General features: G+C 44.6%; 2 protein-coding genes across 3 annotated transcripts; both read left to right on the forward strand.

The window, feature by feature from the left end:
* The first annotated feature begins 6,054 nt into the window (after positions 1–6,054).
* Positions 6,055–9,559, forward strand: LOC109786829 (uncharacterized). Of its 2 annotated transcripts, XR_002238437.4 has the most exons (9): positions 6,055–6,384; positions 6,484–6,600; positions 6,731–6,859; positions 6,963–7,139; positions 7,524–7,664; positions 7,818–8,006; positions 8,153–8,224; positions 8,334–8,592; positions 8,686–9,559. XR_002238437.4 is itself a non-coding variant. In XM_020345393.4 (8 exons), exons 1-8 carry the CDS (start codon positions 6,133–6,135, stop codon positions 8,529–8,531), a joined length of 1,275 nt encoding a protein of 424 aa, XP_020200982.1. In that variant the 5' UTR covers positions 6,055–6,132; the 3' UTR covers positions 8,532–8,672. The 2 variants fall into 2 exon arrangements, 1 of the variants encoding a protein (XP_020200982.1); XM_020345393.4 differs by lacking the exon at positions 8,686–9,559 and having other exon boundaries at positions 8,334–8,672.
* Positions 9,560–14,788: 5,229 nt separating this feature from the next.
* LOC109786827 (transcription repressor MYB4) lies at positions 14,789–15,819 on the forward strand. Its single transcript, XM_020345391.1, has 2 exons — positions 14,789–15,070; positions 15,175–15,819. The coding sequence occupies exons 1-2, from the start codon at positions 14,853–14,855 to the stop codon at positions 15,503–15,505; spliced, it is 549 nt and encodes a 182-aa protein (XP_020200980.1). The 5' UTR covers positions 14,789–14,852; the 3' UTR covers positions 15,506–15,819.
* Positions 15,820–19,756: the final 3,937 nt, after the last annotated feature.

A 19,756-nucleotide genomic window follows, 5' to 3' on the forward strand; every position in this document is an offset into this window, starting at 1 on the left:
CCTATGGTACCCAAGAGGAGCAAACTTCAAGCTTGTAGGTTTTTCGGACTCCGATTGGGCGGGAGACAAAGTGGATAGGAAGTCCACTTCCGGAGGGTGCCAATTTCTTGGTTGCTCTTTGGTAAGTTGGTCTTCCAAAAAGCAAAGTTGTGTGTCTCTCTCGTCCACCGAAGCGGAGTATGTGGCGGCCGGAAGTTGTTGTGCACAACTCTTATGGATGAGGCAAACTTTAAAGGATTACGGTGTCATTTGTGACAAAGTGCCTCTTTAGTGTGACAATGAAAGTGCTATCAAGATTTCTCTCAACCCGGTGCAACACTTCAAGACAAAGCATATTGAGATTCGGTATCACTTCATCCGGGATCATATTAGGCGAGGGGAGATCGAGCTCAACTATGTCAACACTCATGATAACCTTGCAGATATTTTCACGAAGCCATTGGATGAAGCAAGATTTCGCGAGTTAAGGCATGAGCTAAATATCATTGATTCGAGCAATGTGGTTTGAACCTTTGCACACCCCTCACATTCATTGTGCTTTCTTGTCTAGGTGTAGGCATGGACGTAGGGGGAGTGTTGTTCTCTCAATGAACTTTCCCTCCCCCCACAATGCATAAACTGATCTCACTCTTTCACATTAGCCATTTTTGATGGCACTTGTGCTTCATAGACGAGTTTTGGTCATGGGCCCAAGGATAATTCTTCGCGGTGCCATACCAAGTGACTCAAACATAGGTGGCCTCGGCCACCGCCCTCTCGTATAGAGGTGTGTGATTCTTGCTCTCTTGCTAGTGCTCTTGTTGGTCTTCTTGCCGTTGTTTCCCGTCTTTCGTTTTGCACCATGTGTGTTGAGTCTGGTTTGTGTTGCGCTGGGCGGTACTACCGTTGTGAAGGAGCGGTACTACCGCTGGAGCGGTACTACCGCTGGAGCGGTACTACCGCTCAACAGAGCGGTACTACCGCTTATACGGCTAAGCGGTACTACCGCCCCTCACCACGGTACTACCGCTGAGGGGCGGGGCCAGGGGGTTAAGTCGTGGGCAGGGGTGGTTTCCTCCACCCCATACCCATTTGCTTCGTCCCCTGGTTCCTCTTCCTCTCTCCAGCGCCATCTCGCCGCGGGAAGGCTCCGGCGGCCCTCCGTCTCCGGACCGTTCCTCTCCATTTCCTTCGGTGGAGTCGATCCCCACCTCGTCCTCTTGCCATGGATGCCGGTATTGCCCCCGTTCCTCTTCTCTTTGTGTCTAGTTTTCAGATTGTGCGTTTTAGGGGCAATAGTAGTTGCATCTCTAGATTTTTGGCCAAATCTAGGCTTGAGTAGGTTGGAGAAGGCAACTAGACTCTTTGGATTGATGTTTGGTAGGTTTATTTTTGAATTTAGCATCCCCGGTAGTGCCGGATCTGACCACGGCAGTAGGGATCCACCGTGCCCCGTCTCGGGCGGTACTACCGCTCATATGGCACGGTACTACCGCTCATATGGCACGGTACTACCGCTGGAGCGGTACTACCGCTCCACGGAGCGGTACTACCGCTTATGTGGATAAGCGGTACTACCGCTGAGCAGGCACGGTACTACCGCTGGATGCCCAGTTCCATTGTTTCCTACCACATGTTGATCCATCTTTGTTGTGTTTATTTGGTGTTGATCGTTTCTACTGGTTGTTTCTTGTGTCCGTGTGTTTGGTTCCAGGTGATGAACATACTGAGCAGCAAGTCCGTCGTGTCAACCCCGGGCGTTCAACGTCGAAGCGGTACCGCTCATCTGAGACTGCAGGTGGTTCTTCCAGTGCTCCACAGCCGGCAGGGGGTGCTTCCTCAAGTGCTAATCCTCCTCGCACGAAGAAGATTGCCAGCCGACCAAAGCCAAGTGGCAGGAAAGTGACTGAGATGTCTAGCAGGGAATTCTGGGACAGGCGTCGGCGCAACCCCTATGAGGAAGAACAAGAACCCAATCTTGTCAACCGCCCGTTCTGGAACCGGTTTCAGTATTCCACATACTTTGATGTGATCAAGGCTAAGAAGAATCTCTTTGTCAATGTTCATTCCATCAACACGGATGCTATGGAGAAGGACCTTGAGTACTTTGGTGATGCTCTACAGATGTGCTCTCAGTTGAACATTCTCAGGATCATGCAGTTCAACAAGGACTTTGATGCAGATTTGCTGGCACAGTTCTTTGCCACTGTTCACCTAGGGACTGACGCAGACAGGACTCTGACTTGGATGACAAATGGAAAGGTGCTAGCTGTCAAGTGGCAGGCCTTCATGGGGCTGCTTGAGGTGGAAGATCAAGGGCTCGAGACTCCAGTTGGTTTTCGTCCTCACCAGAATACCACCTCCACTCACAAGCAAGCCCTCTGGCCCTACTGTACTCGGAAGGTCCACCCTGAGACCAGGAAGGAAACCTATGAGTTGTCTACCTATTTGGACATCCTTCACCGCATCTTCCGCGAGACTCTCTTCCCTCGTATTGGGAACCTGGACATGGTGCACTCTTATCTTGTGGACATGCTTCTCTTCTGCCAGCGTGAGAAGGACGCAAACACCGGCGAGTCTCTGGACATCTCTCATGTCATGTGGTCTGAGCTTTTGGCGGCTGTTTCTGAGCGCAAGTGCCCAATTTATGGTCCGTTCATCATGTTGCTTATTGAGAGGGCCTGGAGACGTACCTATCCTGATGAGCAGCTGGAAACTGGAGAGTTGGTCTCTCATGAGATCAAGCGTCTGAGGAAGAAGGATAATTGGGGTAGATCTGGAGCTCCATCTTCTGCTGCTGCCATGGAGACCGAGGACGAGGCTGATGCCGGGGATGATGATGAGGAGTATGTGCCACCTGGGACAGAGCCTTCTGCAGCAGAGCCCTCTTGGGCAAAGAAGCTGAAACGCAAGATGAAGAAGCTGTTCTGCATGGAGTCTCATGGTCAGTACATGACTCATGTGGCTGAGAAGAAGGCAAGAGGTCGACACAAGGAGCTGATGCGTCAGATGGGTGCGACAGTCACCAGCGGCTCAGAGGGTCAGATTACTGAGGAGGAGGAGTGGATCCAGCAGCACTGTCCATGGACCGACTCAGATGCCGAGCAGTTTCCGGGCGCGGACGGCAGTGCAGATGATCACGCAGAGTCCTGATGTTCGAGATCCTCAGCATGCTCTCACCTGGAGCCGTAGGTTAGCTCTTTGCCCCTTTTGGTGTCTCGATGCCAAAGGGGGAGAGAGTTTAGTGATTTGCGTCGTTGTGTTGCGAGTGTGTGAGTGTGTCTTTGCCTTTGTGCTTTCGTTATGTGCTACTTTGTGCTTTGCTTGGAACTTGCACTTTGCTTGGTTTTGTGTTCAGTAAGACTTTAGTTCGCGTCATATGGTGTGAGACATATGCTACCCCATCATTATAATATCTTTATCTTTGTCTCTAGTCATATGGTGTGAGACATATGCTACCCCATCATTATAATATCTTTATCTTTGTCTCTAGTCATTTGATATCTCTTGAGTTATATGCTTCGTTATGTTATATATCCTGCTATCTTGTTTCTCGCTTAGGTTGTTGGTCTCTAAAATACAGGGGGAGTGTTGATCCTAATATGTGTGTCGTGCAGCTCAAAGCACATATCTTGATGGCACACATCTAGGGGGAGCCCGTCTATATTTTAGAGACTTGGGGTTTGCTTATGCCCTTTGTTTTTTTTCCCAGTTGTGCAAATCCCGTATTGTCATCAATCCACCAAAAAGGGGGAGATTGTAAGGGCATATTTATCCCTAAGATGTTTTGGTGATTGATGACAATGCTTTTACGGACTAATCGTGTGCGTTGAGTGTTTTTTCAGAGATTCATTCTTTTTGGGCACAAGACGATATCCTCCCCTCGGAGCTTAAAGCGAAGACGGTGTAGTCCTTTCGGATTAGTTTGGTGGACTAGATTCATAGGGATCACCGTACTATCAAGAGGGGGTCCGTTTTGGAAAGGCTAGGGCGGAATCATCACGTACACTTCCTTTGCCCCTCCCTCCGAGCCTTTCCGTTTCGATGATGGGCTTGGTTCTCCTTTCTTTGTGCCCTCTCTGGTTCCAGCGGTAGTACCGCGGGCCAGAGCGGTAGTACCGCCCAGAGCAGTAGTACCGTTAGTAGCTCCGTGTGTGTGCTATCTCTGGTCCCAGCGGTAGTACCGCGGGACGGAGCGGTAGTACCGCTTGGGTGCCACAAGCGGTAGTACCGCTCTGGGCGCGGTAGTACCGCTCCAGAGCAGTAGTACCGCTGGTGGCCCCAAGCCGTAGTACCGCTCTGGTCTCGTGCTAGTACCGCCTCGATTCGAGGGCTCCTTTTTCGTGTCAGGTTTTACGGTACTGGCCGCGGCTGTGGGGGGCCGTAGTACCGCTCCCGTGCGGTAGTACCGCCCTCCCTCCGCGGTAGTACCGCTGTGGACCAAGCGGTAGTACCGCGCTTTTGGGCAGTAGTACCGCTTATTGTTGCAAGCGGTAGTACTGCTGGCACAGCGGTACTACCGCTCTCTTTGGGGCAGAGGGGGGGTAACGGTTGGTTTGTTCCCCCCCACTATATAAAGGGGTCTTCTTCCCCAAAGTTGACTCACCTCTTCCCCCAAAAGCTCCATTGTTGCTCCAAGCTCCATTTTCGCTCGATCTCTCTCCCTAGCCAATCAAACTTGTTGATTTGCTCGGGATTGGTTGAGAAGGCCACGATCTACACTTCCACCAAGAGAAATTTGATTCCCCCCACTTATCCCTAGCGGATCTTGTTACTCTTGGGTGTTTGAGCACCCTAGACGGTTGAGGTCACCGCGAAGCCATAGTCCATTATGGTGAAGCTTTGTGGTGTCGTTGGGAGCCTTCAATTAAGTTGTGGAGATTGCCCCAACCTTGTTTGTAAAGGTTCGGTCGCCGCCTTCAAGGGCACCAATAGTGGAATCACGGCATCTCGCATTGTGTGAGGGCGTGAGGAGAATACGGTGGCCCTTGTGGCTTCTTGGGGAGCATTGTGCCTCCACACCGCTCCAACGGAGACGTACTTCCCCTCAAAAGGAAGGAACTTCGGTAACACATCCTCGTCTCCACCGGCTCCACTCTTGGTTATCTTGTTCCTTTACTTTCGCTAGTTTACTTGTGTTATATCTTTTACTTGCTTGCGTGCTTGTTGTCGTTGCATCATATAGGTTGCTCACTTAGTTGCATATCTAGACAACCTATTTTGATGCAAAGTTTAATTTGGTAAAGAAAAGCTAAAAATTGTTAGTTGCCTATTCACCACCCCCCTAGTCAACTATATCGATCCTTTCACCTGCAATGATACCCTTTCATTGGCCGGGGACCTCAACTTGAATGCTGTTTGTGTGGCATCGGACTGTGCTGAGGTGATCTCCAAGATCGGGACGGAAGCTCCTTGCCACTATACAGCGATACTCCGGGAGATCAGTCATCGCACTGCTGTTTTTCATAATATTCGCTTTGTTCATGAAAATAGGAAGTTTAATTTTGAAGCACATTCGCTTGCGAAAGCTGCTGTTTCCTTGTCTAGCGGGCGCCATGTATGGCTTGTTTCTACGCCCGATATCATCTGTATCCCTATGAACATCCAACTATAATAAAGGTTACAGATGCTAAAAAAAAAAGAAAAAACCTGGTAGCGACCGAGCGGCCGGAGACACGAGAGCTTTATCTCGCCCGTGCTGATTCCTATTAGGAATCACCTACGTGTGGGCTACTATCGAGCCGGCCCATTATCGTAGGTCGCTCCCCGCAGCTTGTGTTGTTGTAGGTTCGCTCTGCTTCAGTTTACTTCGGGTTTTTTCTTTGGTTTTTACTTTTTTTTCATTGACTTTTTTCAGGTTGCACTTTTTCGTTATACTTTGCTTTTCTTTCTTATTTTTCACTCGTCTTTTTTATCTTCATTATACTCTTGTTTTCTTCATTGTTTTGTTTTGTTTTTGTTTCTTTGTCGGTTTTTATCCGGATTTTTTAACAGACATCTACTTTTTTCTCAGTACACAGTTTAGCGATAAGAGATGAGTTCAAATTTACATGGAAGACGGGCCGACTCCAGGGCCGAACTGGTGGGCCATGTTCGGTCCAACCTTATCCCCTGCAATTTCCCCGCTCTCCCCTCACTCGCCGTGGTAAAACAATGGCGCTCCACCTCGCGCGACCGTTCCTCCCCGCCGGCCTCCCGCCGCCGGCGCGCCGGCGCGCTCGTGCCCGGGCGCATCCCCTCTCCCCCACCGCCGACGCGCGGCCCCCGTCCTTCAGGAGGCCCTACACGTCCGTCCTGGTGGTGCCCACGGGGGTCGGCGCCGCGGTCGGGGGCTTCGCCGGCGACGCCCTCCCCGTGGCACGCGCCCTCGCCGCCGTCGCCGACTGCGTCATCTCCCACCCCAACGTAAGTTCAGGCCCTCCCCACACGCTGCCATTTCTCCTCCGCCGGAGCCCGACCGCTCAAAGTCTGAGGCTTTGCTTCCACTCCCCACCCCTACCCCAGGTGCTCAACGCCGCGATGCTCTACTGGCCGACGCCCAATACGCTTTACGTCGAGGGATACGCCCTCGACAGGTTTGCCGAAGGCGCCTGGGCTCTTCAGCCAGTCCACCAGAACAAGGTCAGTGAGCGCTACCAAACTATACTGAATGCTGATAGATGCAGTGGCCCTGTAGGAACAAGATCACTAGGAATTTCAGAATTTCATTTCTTCACACGTTGATGCGTTGTAGCTGATTTAACCTAGGTAGGTAGGCTTGGTGTTGGACTCCGGGATCGAGGAGGAGCTCCGGCTCCGCCATTTGCAGGTCGCGGATGCGGCGAGGGCTTCGCTCGGCCTCCCTGTTGTGGAGTACGCTGTCACGGATGCTCCTTTAGAGGTGCACACTCTGTTTTGAAAGTAGTAGCTGAGAAGACAAACTCAATTCCTTGGTATCTGCTAATCTTCATTGTTACTTGATGAAATACCCATGTATGGTGTAGATCAAGACCTGGTTCGATCCGAAGTGTGGGAAATCAACCGGGAGTGTCGGGAACTCCGATTCCCTGTTAAGAGCGGTCGACGCGCTAGTGAACCAGGCAGGCGTGAATGCTGTGGCTGTTGTCGCGCGCTTCCCAGACGACGACCCTGAAGATTCAGATTGCTATAGGGAAGGAAAGGTAGTTCTTATCTGCTCAAGTACTTTTTTTTCTAATTTTTGTAATGATAGTTTCTGCCCTTGTTGTATCGGATATTTGCAAGAGGCATTCTTGGAGCTCCCTTGTTATCCTTTTGATATGCTTGTTTGGAGAGTTACTCTGACATGCGAACTTACAGTTTGCATCATCTAACGTATCTCTTGCAAGTTGTAACAACATGCATTCTTTGGCGCTCATGTAGAGTCAGGAATACATGTTAGCGCCTCTCTTCTCAATAAATGGGAAAATTGTTGCCCCTTATTTCGTTGAAAGGCTTATCAGTTGTGGAGAAATATATCTGATATCCTAGCAAGAATTAATATACCTCTCAGCTCATATGTTGTTGATATCACAATATCAATGCAGGGAGTTGATCTGTTAGCCGGAGTTGAAGCAATCATCAGTCACCTAATTGTGAAAGAATTCAAAATTCCTGCTGCTCACGCTCCTGCGGTGTTGCCCCTGCCACTCAGCCCATCAGTGTCCCCACGATCTGCTGCTGAAGAGGTATTTATGCTCTTATTTTAAGTTGTTTGTGCATCATTGAGTTAAATAATTACAAGTGAAATGCCCAATGTCAACTAAGGAGTACATACTACATAGTGCTTATAAATTTCATCTCCCGTCTCCCTTCACCCTTTTTGATATTTTTTCTAACAGATTGGTTATACCTTTCTACCATGTGTGCTTGCTGGTTTAAGCACTGCTCCTCAGTATGTGACGAGGAGGCAGGGTACCTTGGACAGTGGTTGCATAGTGGCTAGTGATGTTGATAGTGTGATTCTTCCAAGAGATGCCTGTGGAGGTGATGGTGCTCTTGCCTTTTCTCGAACTGCAAGAAAGAACAAGGTACACTTCTCCTGTGCATATTACGGATGAAGTATCTTGCCACTTAAATTGCATATGATGAGTGAAGCTAATGATAGAATCCCAAGTGTAACCCTCTGTATTTATCAGGACAGCTAAATTAGATAATTTTTCCTGTAATTCTGCAGCCCTTAATCATTACCGTTCAGGAAAATGAGACGGTGCTCGATGACACCCCTGATAAATTCAATATTGAAGCGGTATGTAACATTTCTTGATAATTATTCTTCTAGTTTACCTTCTGATACACCACATGATCTTGTATTCGAGAGATCCTTACTCCTTAGACACCAACCTTTTTCTCCCCAGCTGAATGTCCAGAACTACTGGGAAGCAATTGGAGTTATTGCTGCTCACAAGGCAGGCATCAATCCAAATGCTCTCAGAAAACAAGGACTTGACCATCTTAAGAGCCATCGACGATTGTACTCTGCCCGATCTTCTGGTCCTAGGCCATACGCCTCTTCTGCAACGCAGGATAAAGTATATGTACACCAGTTAGTTTGACAATTTAGTACAGAAGAAATCAGTTTTAGCAAGTAGGAGGCTGCAAATTTTGAAGTCCCAGGTACATATTCCACAACAGTAGGAGCATACATATGTAACTTTATTTCGTTGTCACCCCATGAGGAATTACATTGATATGGATACGTGTCTGCAGTGTCATTGTGATCATGGATGTTGTACTCGAAGCCATTCTTCGGATCAATTAATTTCTTCAGTTGCTAGACAGGGGCAGTGCTATGCTCCCTGTCCACCACACAAGTGTCATGCTGATTGCTTTTTGACGGGCAACGGGCAGGAGCTCTGCCAATTCATTATAGAAGAAGGGAGAAGGACCAAAATCCCACAGTTTGGTACAGACAGTGCCAAGACCACATAGTGGCAAAGCGAAGCAGCTAGTTAAGATACAGCCTCCCAGAACAAAGCTATCTCATCTCTCGCCATGGCTGTAATCGTCTCAGGCGAACACCTTTTCTCCTCAAACGTTCGGCGGTTACGTTCCTTCCAGAGATTCCACACCACGTAGGCCGCCGTGGTTACCTGCTTGCGCGAGTCCTGAAGCTTTCCCAGCCCAAGCGTTTTCCACCACCAATCCTTGATGGTAGCAGAAGATGAAGCAATGATGGCCGCCTTGCCGTCCGAGTTCTGAAACCCATGCCAAACCTCCCGGGCGAAGACGCAGTCCAAAGATGTATGAGTCGTCATGCTGATTGCTGAGGGCATTTATGTCTTGATGTGTCATTCTGCGCTCTCAAATCGTCGACTCTCTGTTGTTGCTGTCTGCATCTACTCAGAATACGCATGTTTGTCAGAGTGGGTAGTTGCTGCTTTTGCTTGCTTGTTCCAACTACCAATCAAACTGCACCTTCAACTTAGATGAGATGCAGCTTATGACTTGCTGTTTGTGTGTGTTAGTGTACTAGATGCCTGTTTGTTTATGCTAGCTTGCTGTTGAAGTACATATTTACCTGATTTGCACTTCACATGCAGATTCTGTGCCTTTAAATAGGTAAGGTCTTTTTTCAGCAATAGTTTCTTTTTCTCACTAGCATAGTTTATGCTTTTCAGTGGTTATATATATCATCTTTCTTGGTTCTAGAAGTTTCAAGTTAGATGATGGGTTGGTGGCAGCCCTTCCCGAAGTTCATTCAACCTTTGTTAGAACAGCTGGTGTCAGGATGAACAACCTGACTATCGGAAGAAAAGGAAAAAAGGCTCGCAAATACAGTAGCAGCTATTTGCAGTAGTTAATTTACTCCGGACTTCCATTTACTACACGGTACTTAATTTGCCACTGTCAAAAAGGTATCAGGATGAAACAACCTCCCATGTGAGGACTACTTCTTTGGTATATGTCAGGATGCATACTATAGGGTGTGTTGTTTTGGGAAAAGGATTTACAGGTTTATACCCGAATTGGATGCACCAATCTCCGGGAAGACACAAACGGTGGATCCTTACCCCGTCCATATCCTTGTCTTTAGATTTACTTGTCCCTGGTACAACCGAACTATCTGAATGCGTGCACTGAGTCGTCTAAAGATTAGTAGATCGTTCTATGAGCACGGTGGAGGATCCATTTCAGCACCTCTCTGAATTTCTTTCGGCGGGCATACATGCGCTGCTCAATGGCTTTTAAAATGTATTCATTTTGAGTTTTTCAATTTGCCCGAGACACCGAAATGTTCATCTCTAGGAAGAACAGAACGTGAAGATGTTGTTTAAGCTGGTGAATCGAATAATGAACAGGTGCCCATCCAAGATAGAGGTAATTCTAGTTTGCTATAGTGAAAGGAAATCAGAAAAAAAAAAACACATGGTCTCTTGTTTCAAGTTCCTGTTGGGCACAAATTTTGGTCCACCGATTTCGATGCCTTGACCTCCTAATATGCAAAACCAAACACTTTTTGTTCCTCTTCAACCTTGAAACCCTTGTTGGTGACATAGGCATACTAGAGGCAAAAGAGAAAATGTAGGCGATTGATTGGGGAATGTATGTGGTGCACCCAGCCTTGTGGTGCTACCGGTGCACCGGATGCCCAAATGTGACATATAGCATATATTAACCACGTCACAGCTTGTGAAACAAAAATAAAAAAATGAAATTGATTGTGTTAATGGGCCAAATTCATGACCCAATCTGAAATGAGTACTATTCATAAAATGATTTGACTTTATTGTTTCTATATTTTTAGTTCTAATTGGAATCTGAAATTTTATGACATACTTTTTTAGAGGAATTTTTTTATGACATACTGATATATATTTGCGTATGTGCAAAATTAGTTTTAGGTTTTTCTTTTTTTGTCAGATACTTTTAGACTTTTCAAACACTTAATTATGGAGTGTATTTTTGGATGACTGCTCAGGGAGCATGCACTACATTTTTAATAAAAAAACACTAATCCAAAAGAACCCAATAGAATCTCAGAAGCAAAGGACTTAAGTTCATTTCCATTCAAATTTCTTGAAAATCACAGATCATCTGCTCACCTGGAAAAAATAACAAACCGAACACTTTTTCAAAACCTAGAAAATGTTTTTTTATCTAGACAACAAAAGAAATGGTTTTTTATCACAAAAACTTGAGAATACATGACTCACCCTAATCTACACACCATTTTTTAACTTTTGGAACATTCATTTTATGAAATAAACGGAACATGTGCTCCCGAGAGCACAAAATCCATTTTCGGAGAGGCTTGGACATGTAATTTTTACACACGAGCTCAAATGCACCATAATTAACAATAACATAGTTTAAAAATATCAAAACATTCAGAATTTTTTTGGCCACAGATATCAAACCATTCAGAATGTTTTTTGCCACAAAAATATTACTAATGTTGTGGGTGAAAAAACAAATTCAATGCTCCAAAAAGACTGTTTTTGAAGGCATTTTGGAGTGCTCATTTTCTTATATTTTCCTAGACCTCCACGAATGAAATTTCATCACAAAAACTTTCACGTAGGTGCAAACGAAACAATGTTTGTTGTAAAAAAATTGGAAGTTTTGATTTTGTTTCTATATTCTATGATTTTACTATTCATAGGAGGAGCAGATGAGCTTGGGATTAGAAGAACACTTTCGTCCTCACATGGATATTTTTTTCGTAGAATAGTCCAGTTAGGCTCCACAAAGGTACAGTTATGTGTGTGTGTGTGTGAGAGAGAGAGAGAGAGAGAGAGAGAGAGATACTCCCTCCGTTTCTTCTTAGTCCGCATATAAAGTTTGTTCAAAGTCAAGCTTTGTAGAGTTTGACACGTATTTTCATACTATATAGTTTTAGTATTGTAGATGTTCATATTTTTTTATATAAATTTGGTCAAACTTTGTGTAGTTTGACTTTGACCAAATCTTATATGCGGAGTAAAAAGAAACGAAGGGAGTAGATAGATAGAGAGAGAGAGATAGATGGAGAGAGAGAGATAGATGGAGAGAGAGAGATGCATCTAGAATCAACTTAATCAAAACCAAACCTTTGAATATTTTTTATTGAATGATATCTTGTAGACCAAAAGTTAGATTGTGAACCTTTTTTGTATTTGAATTCGTACCCAAATAAGATCTTCAAAATAAGATCAATCTTGGCTACATTTAAACTAGTTTTAATTTAATGTTTCAGTAATATTTGACATGAGTTTCATATACATTGCATTATCTTTGAAATGATTTAAATAAGAAATTTAATAAAATATGAGAAGTTAGTCAACTATCCCAAATCATTGAAACTAATCTATGGAATAATTGAAGTTAGTGAAGCTATAAATCAGTAAGTCTTATTGGTTTTAGAATCAGTTGACATAATGAAATAAGTGACAGACTAAAACCAATTTTACTCATAAATGACATAGATGTAATAAATGAAAAATATTTCACTAATATGAAATGTTTCAAAAAAGTGAATGTGAAATAGCGATATAATGAAATATGAAAAATTGTTTATTTCACATAAGTAAGATATTTCAAAGTAACCGAGATAATCATCTGGTAAACTACTAAAACATAGAAAACAAGTCAAAAACTTATTTCACAATGTGAAATATTTCAAAATAAGTGAATTGGTTATATCGTGAAACAGTGATCTGTTTAAATAAGTGATATATTTAAATTACTTTATTTCACACATGTAAGAAAATTCAAAATAGTGAAATAGTGATCCAGTAAAATATTGGAATAGATGAAACAAGTGAAAACTTATTCCGCATATGCAAATACTTTAAAATAAGTTAAATATGTGATATGTGAAAATATTTAAATAAATGAAATTGAAATAGGAGATGAAGTCACTGAGATATGTGTTTCAAAGATATTTGAAAAAGGAAAATATGAAATATGTGAAAGTTTTCGAATAAGTGAATCAAGCTAACTATGCCATATCTAAAACATGTGAAATTGAAATAGATATTGAAATTAGTATTTTTTTTCATGAAATATATAAATGCAACAAAACATTTATTACTTGACATATTTTAAATATTCAAAAAATTAAAATAACTAAAATTTATTTATAAAAAATCATTATAACTTTATTTATGTATATTTGCCTTAAATAATTGAAACTTAAGTGTGAAGTAACTATAATCACCTGATGGAAATAATTCAAATAACTAGACGGAATTAATTGAAATTATTTTTTCTCAATAATCAAATCAACTGATTTTAAATATTTGATATCATTTTAATTGAAATAGATATAGTTCATGAAATAAATGAAATTATTAGAATGACAGACTTAAATGTTGTAAAAATTGAAATACATGAAATATATAACCTATTAAATATTTCAAATAAGTGAAAGTTAAACATGTGCTAAAATTACGGAGATGTATGTTTTAGAAGTATTTCAAATATGTGAAATATCCGAGCTATGAAATATTTCAAGTTAAAATGGCAAATGTGCACAAATATTCCAAGATAGCAAAGTTAAAATAATTAAAATATGTGTTTTGAAACAATTGAAATCGAGTTTTTTTTAAAAAGACATTTTGAAATAAGAATTCATTTTATTATAGTTGCTAATTGAAATAAACATTTTGAATCCGTTTTCACTTTCGATGATTTTTTAAAATAACTACAAAACATTCTATTGCAATTGAACAATTTGTTTGCAATATTTTTGGTATTTGTGAAATTTATTTCAATCAATTTTGTGGAACGGTGAAATTTACAAGGTTTTCAAAAATATCCAACATTGGTACTGTTGGAGAGGTCTTATTGCCAGGATTAAAAATATATTAAAAGGACCAATACATAATTTTGATTTAATTTATATGAAGCATCTAAAAGCCCCTAAAAAATAAATGCTATGCAAGAGAGATAGAGGAGAGAGATTGGTGCAACCATGAATGCACCATGGGCCATCCATACATTTGTGTGACAAAAAATTGGTGGGACCAGGTGTGAGAAATACGCGAGATTCTCAAACAGGAAACCAAATTGGCTGGTACATCAGGATACGGGGTGAGGTAGCTGCGCCTAATTGGCTGGATGGGCACGGGCGCCTTTAGTTAGAAAGGACTTCGGCTTTGTACCAGCCGTCATTTTTCTTTCTTTACTTTTTTGACTATTTTCCTCTTTACTTTATTTTGTGAAAAGTATGTAGACATATTAGCAAAGTTGATGAGAAGTACAAATAAACCTCAAACATAATATAAATTAGTACATCGAGATTCCAAAACCACCAATTTTTTTTTACTTTTTAGCTAGTTCTAAGACTTTTGGCATTGTACGTAATTTTATTTAAAAAATCTAGAAAAATACATCATAGGAAGCAATTCCTATATATTTAGTTTAAAAAATCAAATAAATTGAGAGACAAAAACATTACTTCTTTTCCTTTTTCACTTGGGCTATCTCATATTTGGCTGAAATATAAATGGATATCGTAGTTGCACTGTACCAGATATTATAGGCCGAAATATAAATGGATATCATAGTTGGACCTGTGAGGGATATTTGCGGGTAGGTGCGGTGCTGCCGACCGTAAGGCGGCATGCAGGCTACAGTAGTACCGGTACGTACGTGCGCGCATGCACGCAGCACACGATGCCACAAGCCGCAACTAACAAAAGCGGCAGCGCACGCGCGTGGGCGTGGCTAGCTAGCTCGATCGTCGGCTCGTCGTCCAGTAGTACAGCTGCAGCGATCCAACCGGCCGGTCTTGCTGTTACTTCCGGTCAACTGCCAAAAATAAGCTCATGCACGCACGCTTTATATGCCAACATTGCCACACACACCTCATCTTCTCCTCCTTCGACCCCTAGCTAGCTATCTAAGTCGACCTAACCATCGCAAGCTAGCACACGTACCAGCTACTAGCCATGAGGGAGCCACGACGCAGTCCGAGCAGGCAGCCGACGACGGCGAGGAGCCGCCGCCGGCCGAAGCTTGTCACGGAGCGCCTGACCACTACTATCAGTGATGCGCGGTCGCTGCAGCCGGCTATGGCTACAGGGGGGCTACTTGCTGGGACGACGACGAACTTCTCCGAGGACGAGGAGGACCTCCTCATCAAGCTGCATGCTTTGCTCGGAAACCGGTACCTACCTAGCTACGTGCTTGCGATGCATATAGCGATCCGTAGCTAGTAGCTAGCTTCTGGTTATGTTCTGCTGATGACGAATCACGACTATATCTATCCAGCTGGTCCATCATCGCCGGGAGGCTGCCTGGGAGGACGGGCGAGGAGGTCGAGGCCCACTGGGGTTCGCCGGCGATGAGGAGGCGCACGGGCGGCGCCGACCCCGACAGCCATCGTGTGCTATTGCAGGCTTTGCTAGCCTCGTCACATGATCAGCACGGCGAGCATCTGCCAAGGGTAATTCCAAATGAAGTGCGCCGGGAGCACCGGGGCCGTCCTTCCTTCTCCAACGACGGACTCGACGACTGGGCATTGTCGGACGCCGACAGCAGGTGCCTCGCTCAAGTGAACCTGGAGCTCAGCCTCTCTATGCCGTGCAGTACGTCTACTTAATTTGGAGGGTTTCACCTGGTGTTTACATACTTCGGTTGATGGCTTCTGTACCGTATAAGAAACAGTCCTATTATTGTACTCCCTCCGTCCGAAAAAGCTTGTCCCTCAAATGGATGTATCTAGCTCCAAGTTAGTACTAGATACATCCACTTAAGGGACAAGTTTTTTTAGACGGAGGAAGTACTATGTATGTATGTGTACTGACTACTACTCCAAGTTCGAGTTGAGCCCATCACCGCTCCTTAATTACTCAGTATATGAAGCAGCTTGTATTGTCTACAAGAGAGATATATAGGCTCATCATTTAATGCTCATGTCCCTTCAAACGTTCAGATATGATCTACGTGGCAAAAACTCAATTTGCCAATACTCCTACCCAATTTTATACCGTACATTAGAGAAGTAGAGGATGATGATCTTAAAATGCTTGACTTTGTGGACCACACTTCTATTTTAATTTGAAAGTTCTTTTTATAAATATGACAATCATTCATTATATGCAATCGTACGAACTTTACCTTATTTATCCAACAGTACTAAAGCTAAAGCCATAGCTTAGGTAAGCAATGAAATGAAAGACTTACAAAGTTATATGGCTATAATTAAAGCTCACGTGACACAACCTTGTATTGTTTTATTTAGTTCAGTCCCTGTCTCATTATCAGATCGTAGGTTGTTTAGTTTTCTGTTACTTCCTTGGTGATCTGGCCGAAATCGGAGAGGGGCCTCTCTTTTTTCAAACAAAAGTCGAGCCTCCCTAAGTTAGTGCGTTTTCTTTTTGTTTTGTTTAATAAAGTGTCAAGAGTTGCCTTTAGCATGATTAGATTAGAATATGGTTACTAAACAAGCAATTGATGTAGCTTTGATGATCTTGTGGGAATTTTCACAGCTCAATGAATTATCATAGAAATCTGGTAACTATAAGTACAATATGTAACTATCAGTCTTTGGTCTACGCAAACTTTTTGCATGATTATGGACGGTATATGCGTTGGACACAGGATGCAAATCTATATTATTCATGCTTCACTTTATTTTATTAAAAATCTCATTCCCTTGACTTCAATCTAATATTTTTTCTCTTTTTAAACATTACATTGCCACACGATTCACATGTTTTATTGTTTTCAAAATGTAAAGAAAGAACACACTTACATTTTATTTTACACAAGTTATAGTTGATTGTACCATCTATTTATGTATTTGTTTTAACAAGAATATCGAGTTACCATGTATTACAAATGGATAGTTGACAATACCTTGTCTGTATCTAGCTCGCTAACTAGCTGATTACTTATTCGTTTAGCTACTTGATAGTGTATACTTCTCCTCTAGGGAGTAGTACGTGAAGTAAGAGCATCTAATCAGACCCCCAACTTCTCTCCTAAACAGGCGGACTGCTCGGACACCGCTTGGACGCAAAAAGACCACCCTAACGAGCCCTCCCCACTTTCCTCCTAAACGTCCGGGCTGTCCGACACCCTCATATCCAGCCCATATGTAGGATGGATATGGGGCACCTCGGACAAGCCTAGGCACGTTCGTCACGCCGAACCGGTGTAGGCTGGACCAGTTCGATGCTACATATAACCCACCCCGTCGACACCCTGCACAAAGTTCTAGTCCTCACTCTTGAGCACTCCACTCCACTCTAGCCCCACCTCCCCCTTTCGCTCCACGATGGCCTACTCCGGCAGCAGACCTGAGTCTGACTGGTCCAGATCCGTTGACTGGGATCCGTCCACCATGGAGTGCTCAGACGAGGAGGAGAGAGCCTCCTGGCCGGAGTCCGCCATTCCCTGGAGGAAAACGGAGCTTTGGCGTGGGAGCGTCCTAGCCGCGGATCCACTAGCCAGTTACCAGCACCTCCACTCCGGGTGGGATCTAGCGGTGTCAGCGCATCTAGCGGACGCTTCGTCACTACAGCTGGTGAGTGCAGCTGAGCATGTCCCTGGCAGAAGGCTCCGACGCCCCAAGCTTAGCGTATCCTAGGTGATGGGTACTTGTCCCGGTGATGTCGGGCTTGGACTCTGAGGCCAATGGGAGCAATGCTCAGTGCCATGGATGCTCCGAGTGTGAAAGCGCGTCTGTGGTCGAGGCTCGGCATGCCCGTCATGATAGGGAGAAGGTGTATCACGCAGTGGTGGCCGGTGACGAGGATTACCGTGCCCGGATACTCTCGAACGGAAAGCCCGGGCAGCTCGGGCCTCGCGATCGAGCAAGCCCGGGCCGTTCGTGCCTTCACTGGCCTTCCACCAAAGAGGAGGATCTGAACATGCCTAGTGCCATGTCCGACACATCCAGCTACGACATCGAGCAGATCCGCCTAGATCCTTATTGCTTCTTCGACCGTCACTTCCTCGACCATGAAGACAAGGTCAGGGGCAAGGGTTGCCGTGGTTGAGCTCCCCTATGCTAGCTATGTCTTAGTTTCATATGCCATGTACGAACAATGTCCTATACCGAAAAAGGCTTTCGCGCCGCTTTATAAATAAAGCAAACCACCGAGCACAAAGTCAACATGGTACCATCTGAACAACACACACACACACAACGCCACCGCAGGCAAGGTCCAACACACACGCACACAAACACTACACAAGGTTCAGCTATGGGCACAGCACAACAAGCCCAACACAGAAATGAAGCACGCACAACACATGTCCTATGTCCAACAATGTCCTATGTCCGGTATGAAGTATGAAACTACATGTGTTGATTCATGTTGCATGTTTGTGTATGAATTTAAGGGTTTGGATATCAGAGAAACGGCTGCGGACGAGGACAAGTTAGGGACAGCCTGCTCCTCCTGTCCATGGACAAGTCCGGACATGCCCGCGGACATATTGAGGGTTAGATTTGTCCATCGCCGATGTAGATGCTCTAAGTGGCCAGCGGTCAGACGTAACAAGTCCAGTCGTGACACAACAGATCGAGCGCCGTGCGCGCTGACGCCTTGTCCATGCACATGCATGCGGCCCGCGCGCAAATGTCGGATCGGCCGGCCTCGATGGATGATGCACGTGGCCATGCACATGCACGCACTCCGGCCGGTCTCATCCACTCTTCCGCAGTTCCGGCCACCTCCTCTATAAATACCACACGTCGTACGTAGGTACGTACCTGTGCTAGTGTATCTCAATCAGTTTGTAGCCAGTTGATACTCCAGCCATGGGCTCGAAGCGCATCGCTGCTGTGTTGTGTGTATGCCTGCTCCTCCTCATCGCGACGGCGTCTGAGGCCAAGTCGTTCGCTGAGTGCTGGCGGATGTGCTGGAATCTGGCCAAGCCAGCACAAGTGCCTTTCTAAGCCTATCCAAGCTTGGGGGCGCCGTATTTCTTCGAAATACTAGCCTGCTTTGCGGGCTAGCTAGTGCCCGCCATTCATATTTCTTCCATCATTTTTTTTTACTAGCTCGGTTTTAGTTGTCTCTCAACATAAGTGTCGCAAACCTAGTATACAAATTTAGTAGTACAAAGTTTTATTAAGTATGTGACACTTATTTTGGGACGAAGGGGGTATGCATAATAACGGCTGGCATTGTCGACGTGCTATTGTTTTCTTTCTTTTCTTTTGTTGCGTGCGAAGCCATGCATGTCTGCAGTGTCTCCGTGTTTTCGTTTCTTTTGTTTATTTATGTTCTGTTAGCTACAAATAAGATGAAGGAAGGAGGAAACAGAAAAACTGCCCAGGTTTGAGCAGCACCAAAAAAAAAGAAAATCTTGTCACTTCGTAATTTGCAGGATGCACGCTCAATGTTCACATACAATATGTGATATCACAACCAAAAGCCAACAAAAAAGGGATATCACTGCAAAGCAAGTTATCAAGGTGGGGCTAAAAACCCCGTCTTTGATAGCTTAATCCGACTCGAACGTAATGACATTCGAGGTGGGGCCACATTTTTACCACCCACATAGACTCGGACATAATGTCTACAGATAACAGGTAGATGTTTGAACCAATCTGTGGTTGGATGGTTAGAGGGACTGTGGTATCCCCAGCCCACCAGGGTTCAAATTCTGGTGCTCGCATTTATTTCTGAATTTATTTTAGTATTTCCTGTGATGCGCATTCAGTGGGAAGAGACGTTCTCGTTGACGACGAGACGCCTACGGTGACTTCATAAATCTCAAGATGATATGCCGGCTCAGTCTTTCGAAGGTGCTCATAGGGGTAATGTGTGCATGTGTGCGTTCATAGGGGTGAGTGTATGCGCGTGTATATGAGCGCTTGTGTCTGTACTGTTGT

Source organism: Aegilops tauschii, chromosome 3 (genome assembly GCF_002575655.3).
Source record: "Aegilops tauschii subsp. strangulata cultivar AL8/78 chromosome 3, Aet v6.0, whole genome shotgun sequence".
Lineage (NCBI taxonomy): Eukaryota > Viridiplantae > Streptophyta > Magnoliopsida > Poales > Poaceae > Aegilops > Aegilops tauschii.

Excerpts from the sequence above, each read along its gene's own strand:
- LOC109786829 (XM_020345393.4), top strand. The coding sequence starts at position 6,133 with ATGGCGCTCCACCTCGCGCGACCGTTCCTCCCCGCCGGCCTCCCGCCG. Across the intron at positions 8,007-8,152 it reads GAACTGCAAGAAAGAACAAG|CCCTTAATCATTACCGTTCA; the intron begins GTACACTTCTCC and ends GTAATTCTGCAG. Across the intron at positions 8,225-8,333 it reads ATAAATTCAATATTGAAGCG|CTGAATGTCCAGAACTACTG; the intron begins GTATGTAACATT and ends TTTTCTCCCCAG.
- LOC109786827 (XM_020345391.1), top strand. The coding sequence starts at position 14,853 with ATGAGGGAGCCACGACGCAGTCCGAGCAGGCAGCCGACGACGGCGAGG. Across the intron at positions 15,071-15,174 it reads CATGCTTTGCTCGGAAACCG|CTGGTCCATCATCGCCGGGA; the intron begins GTACCTACCTAG and ends ATATCTATCCAG.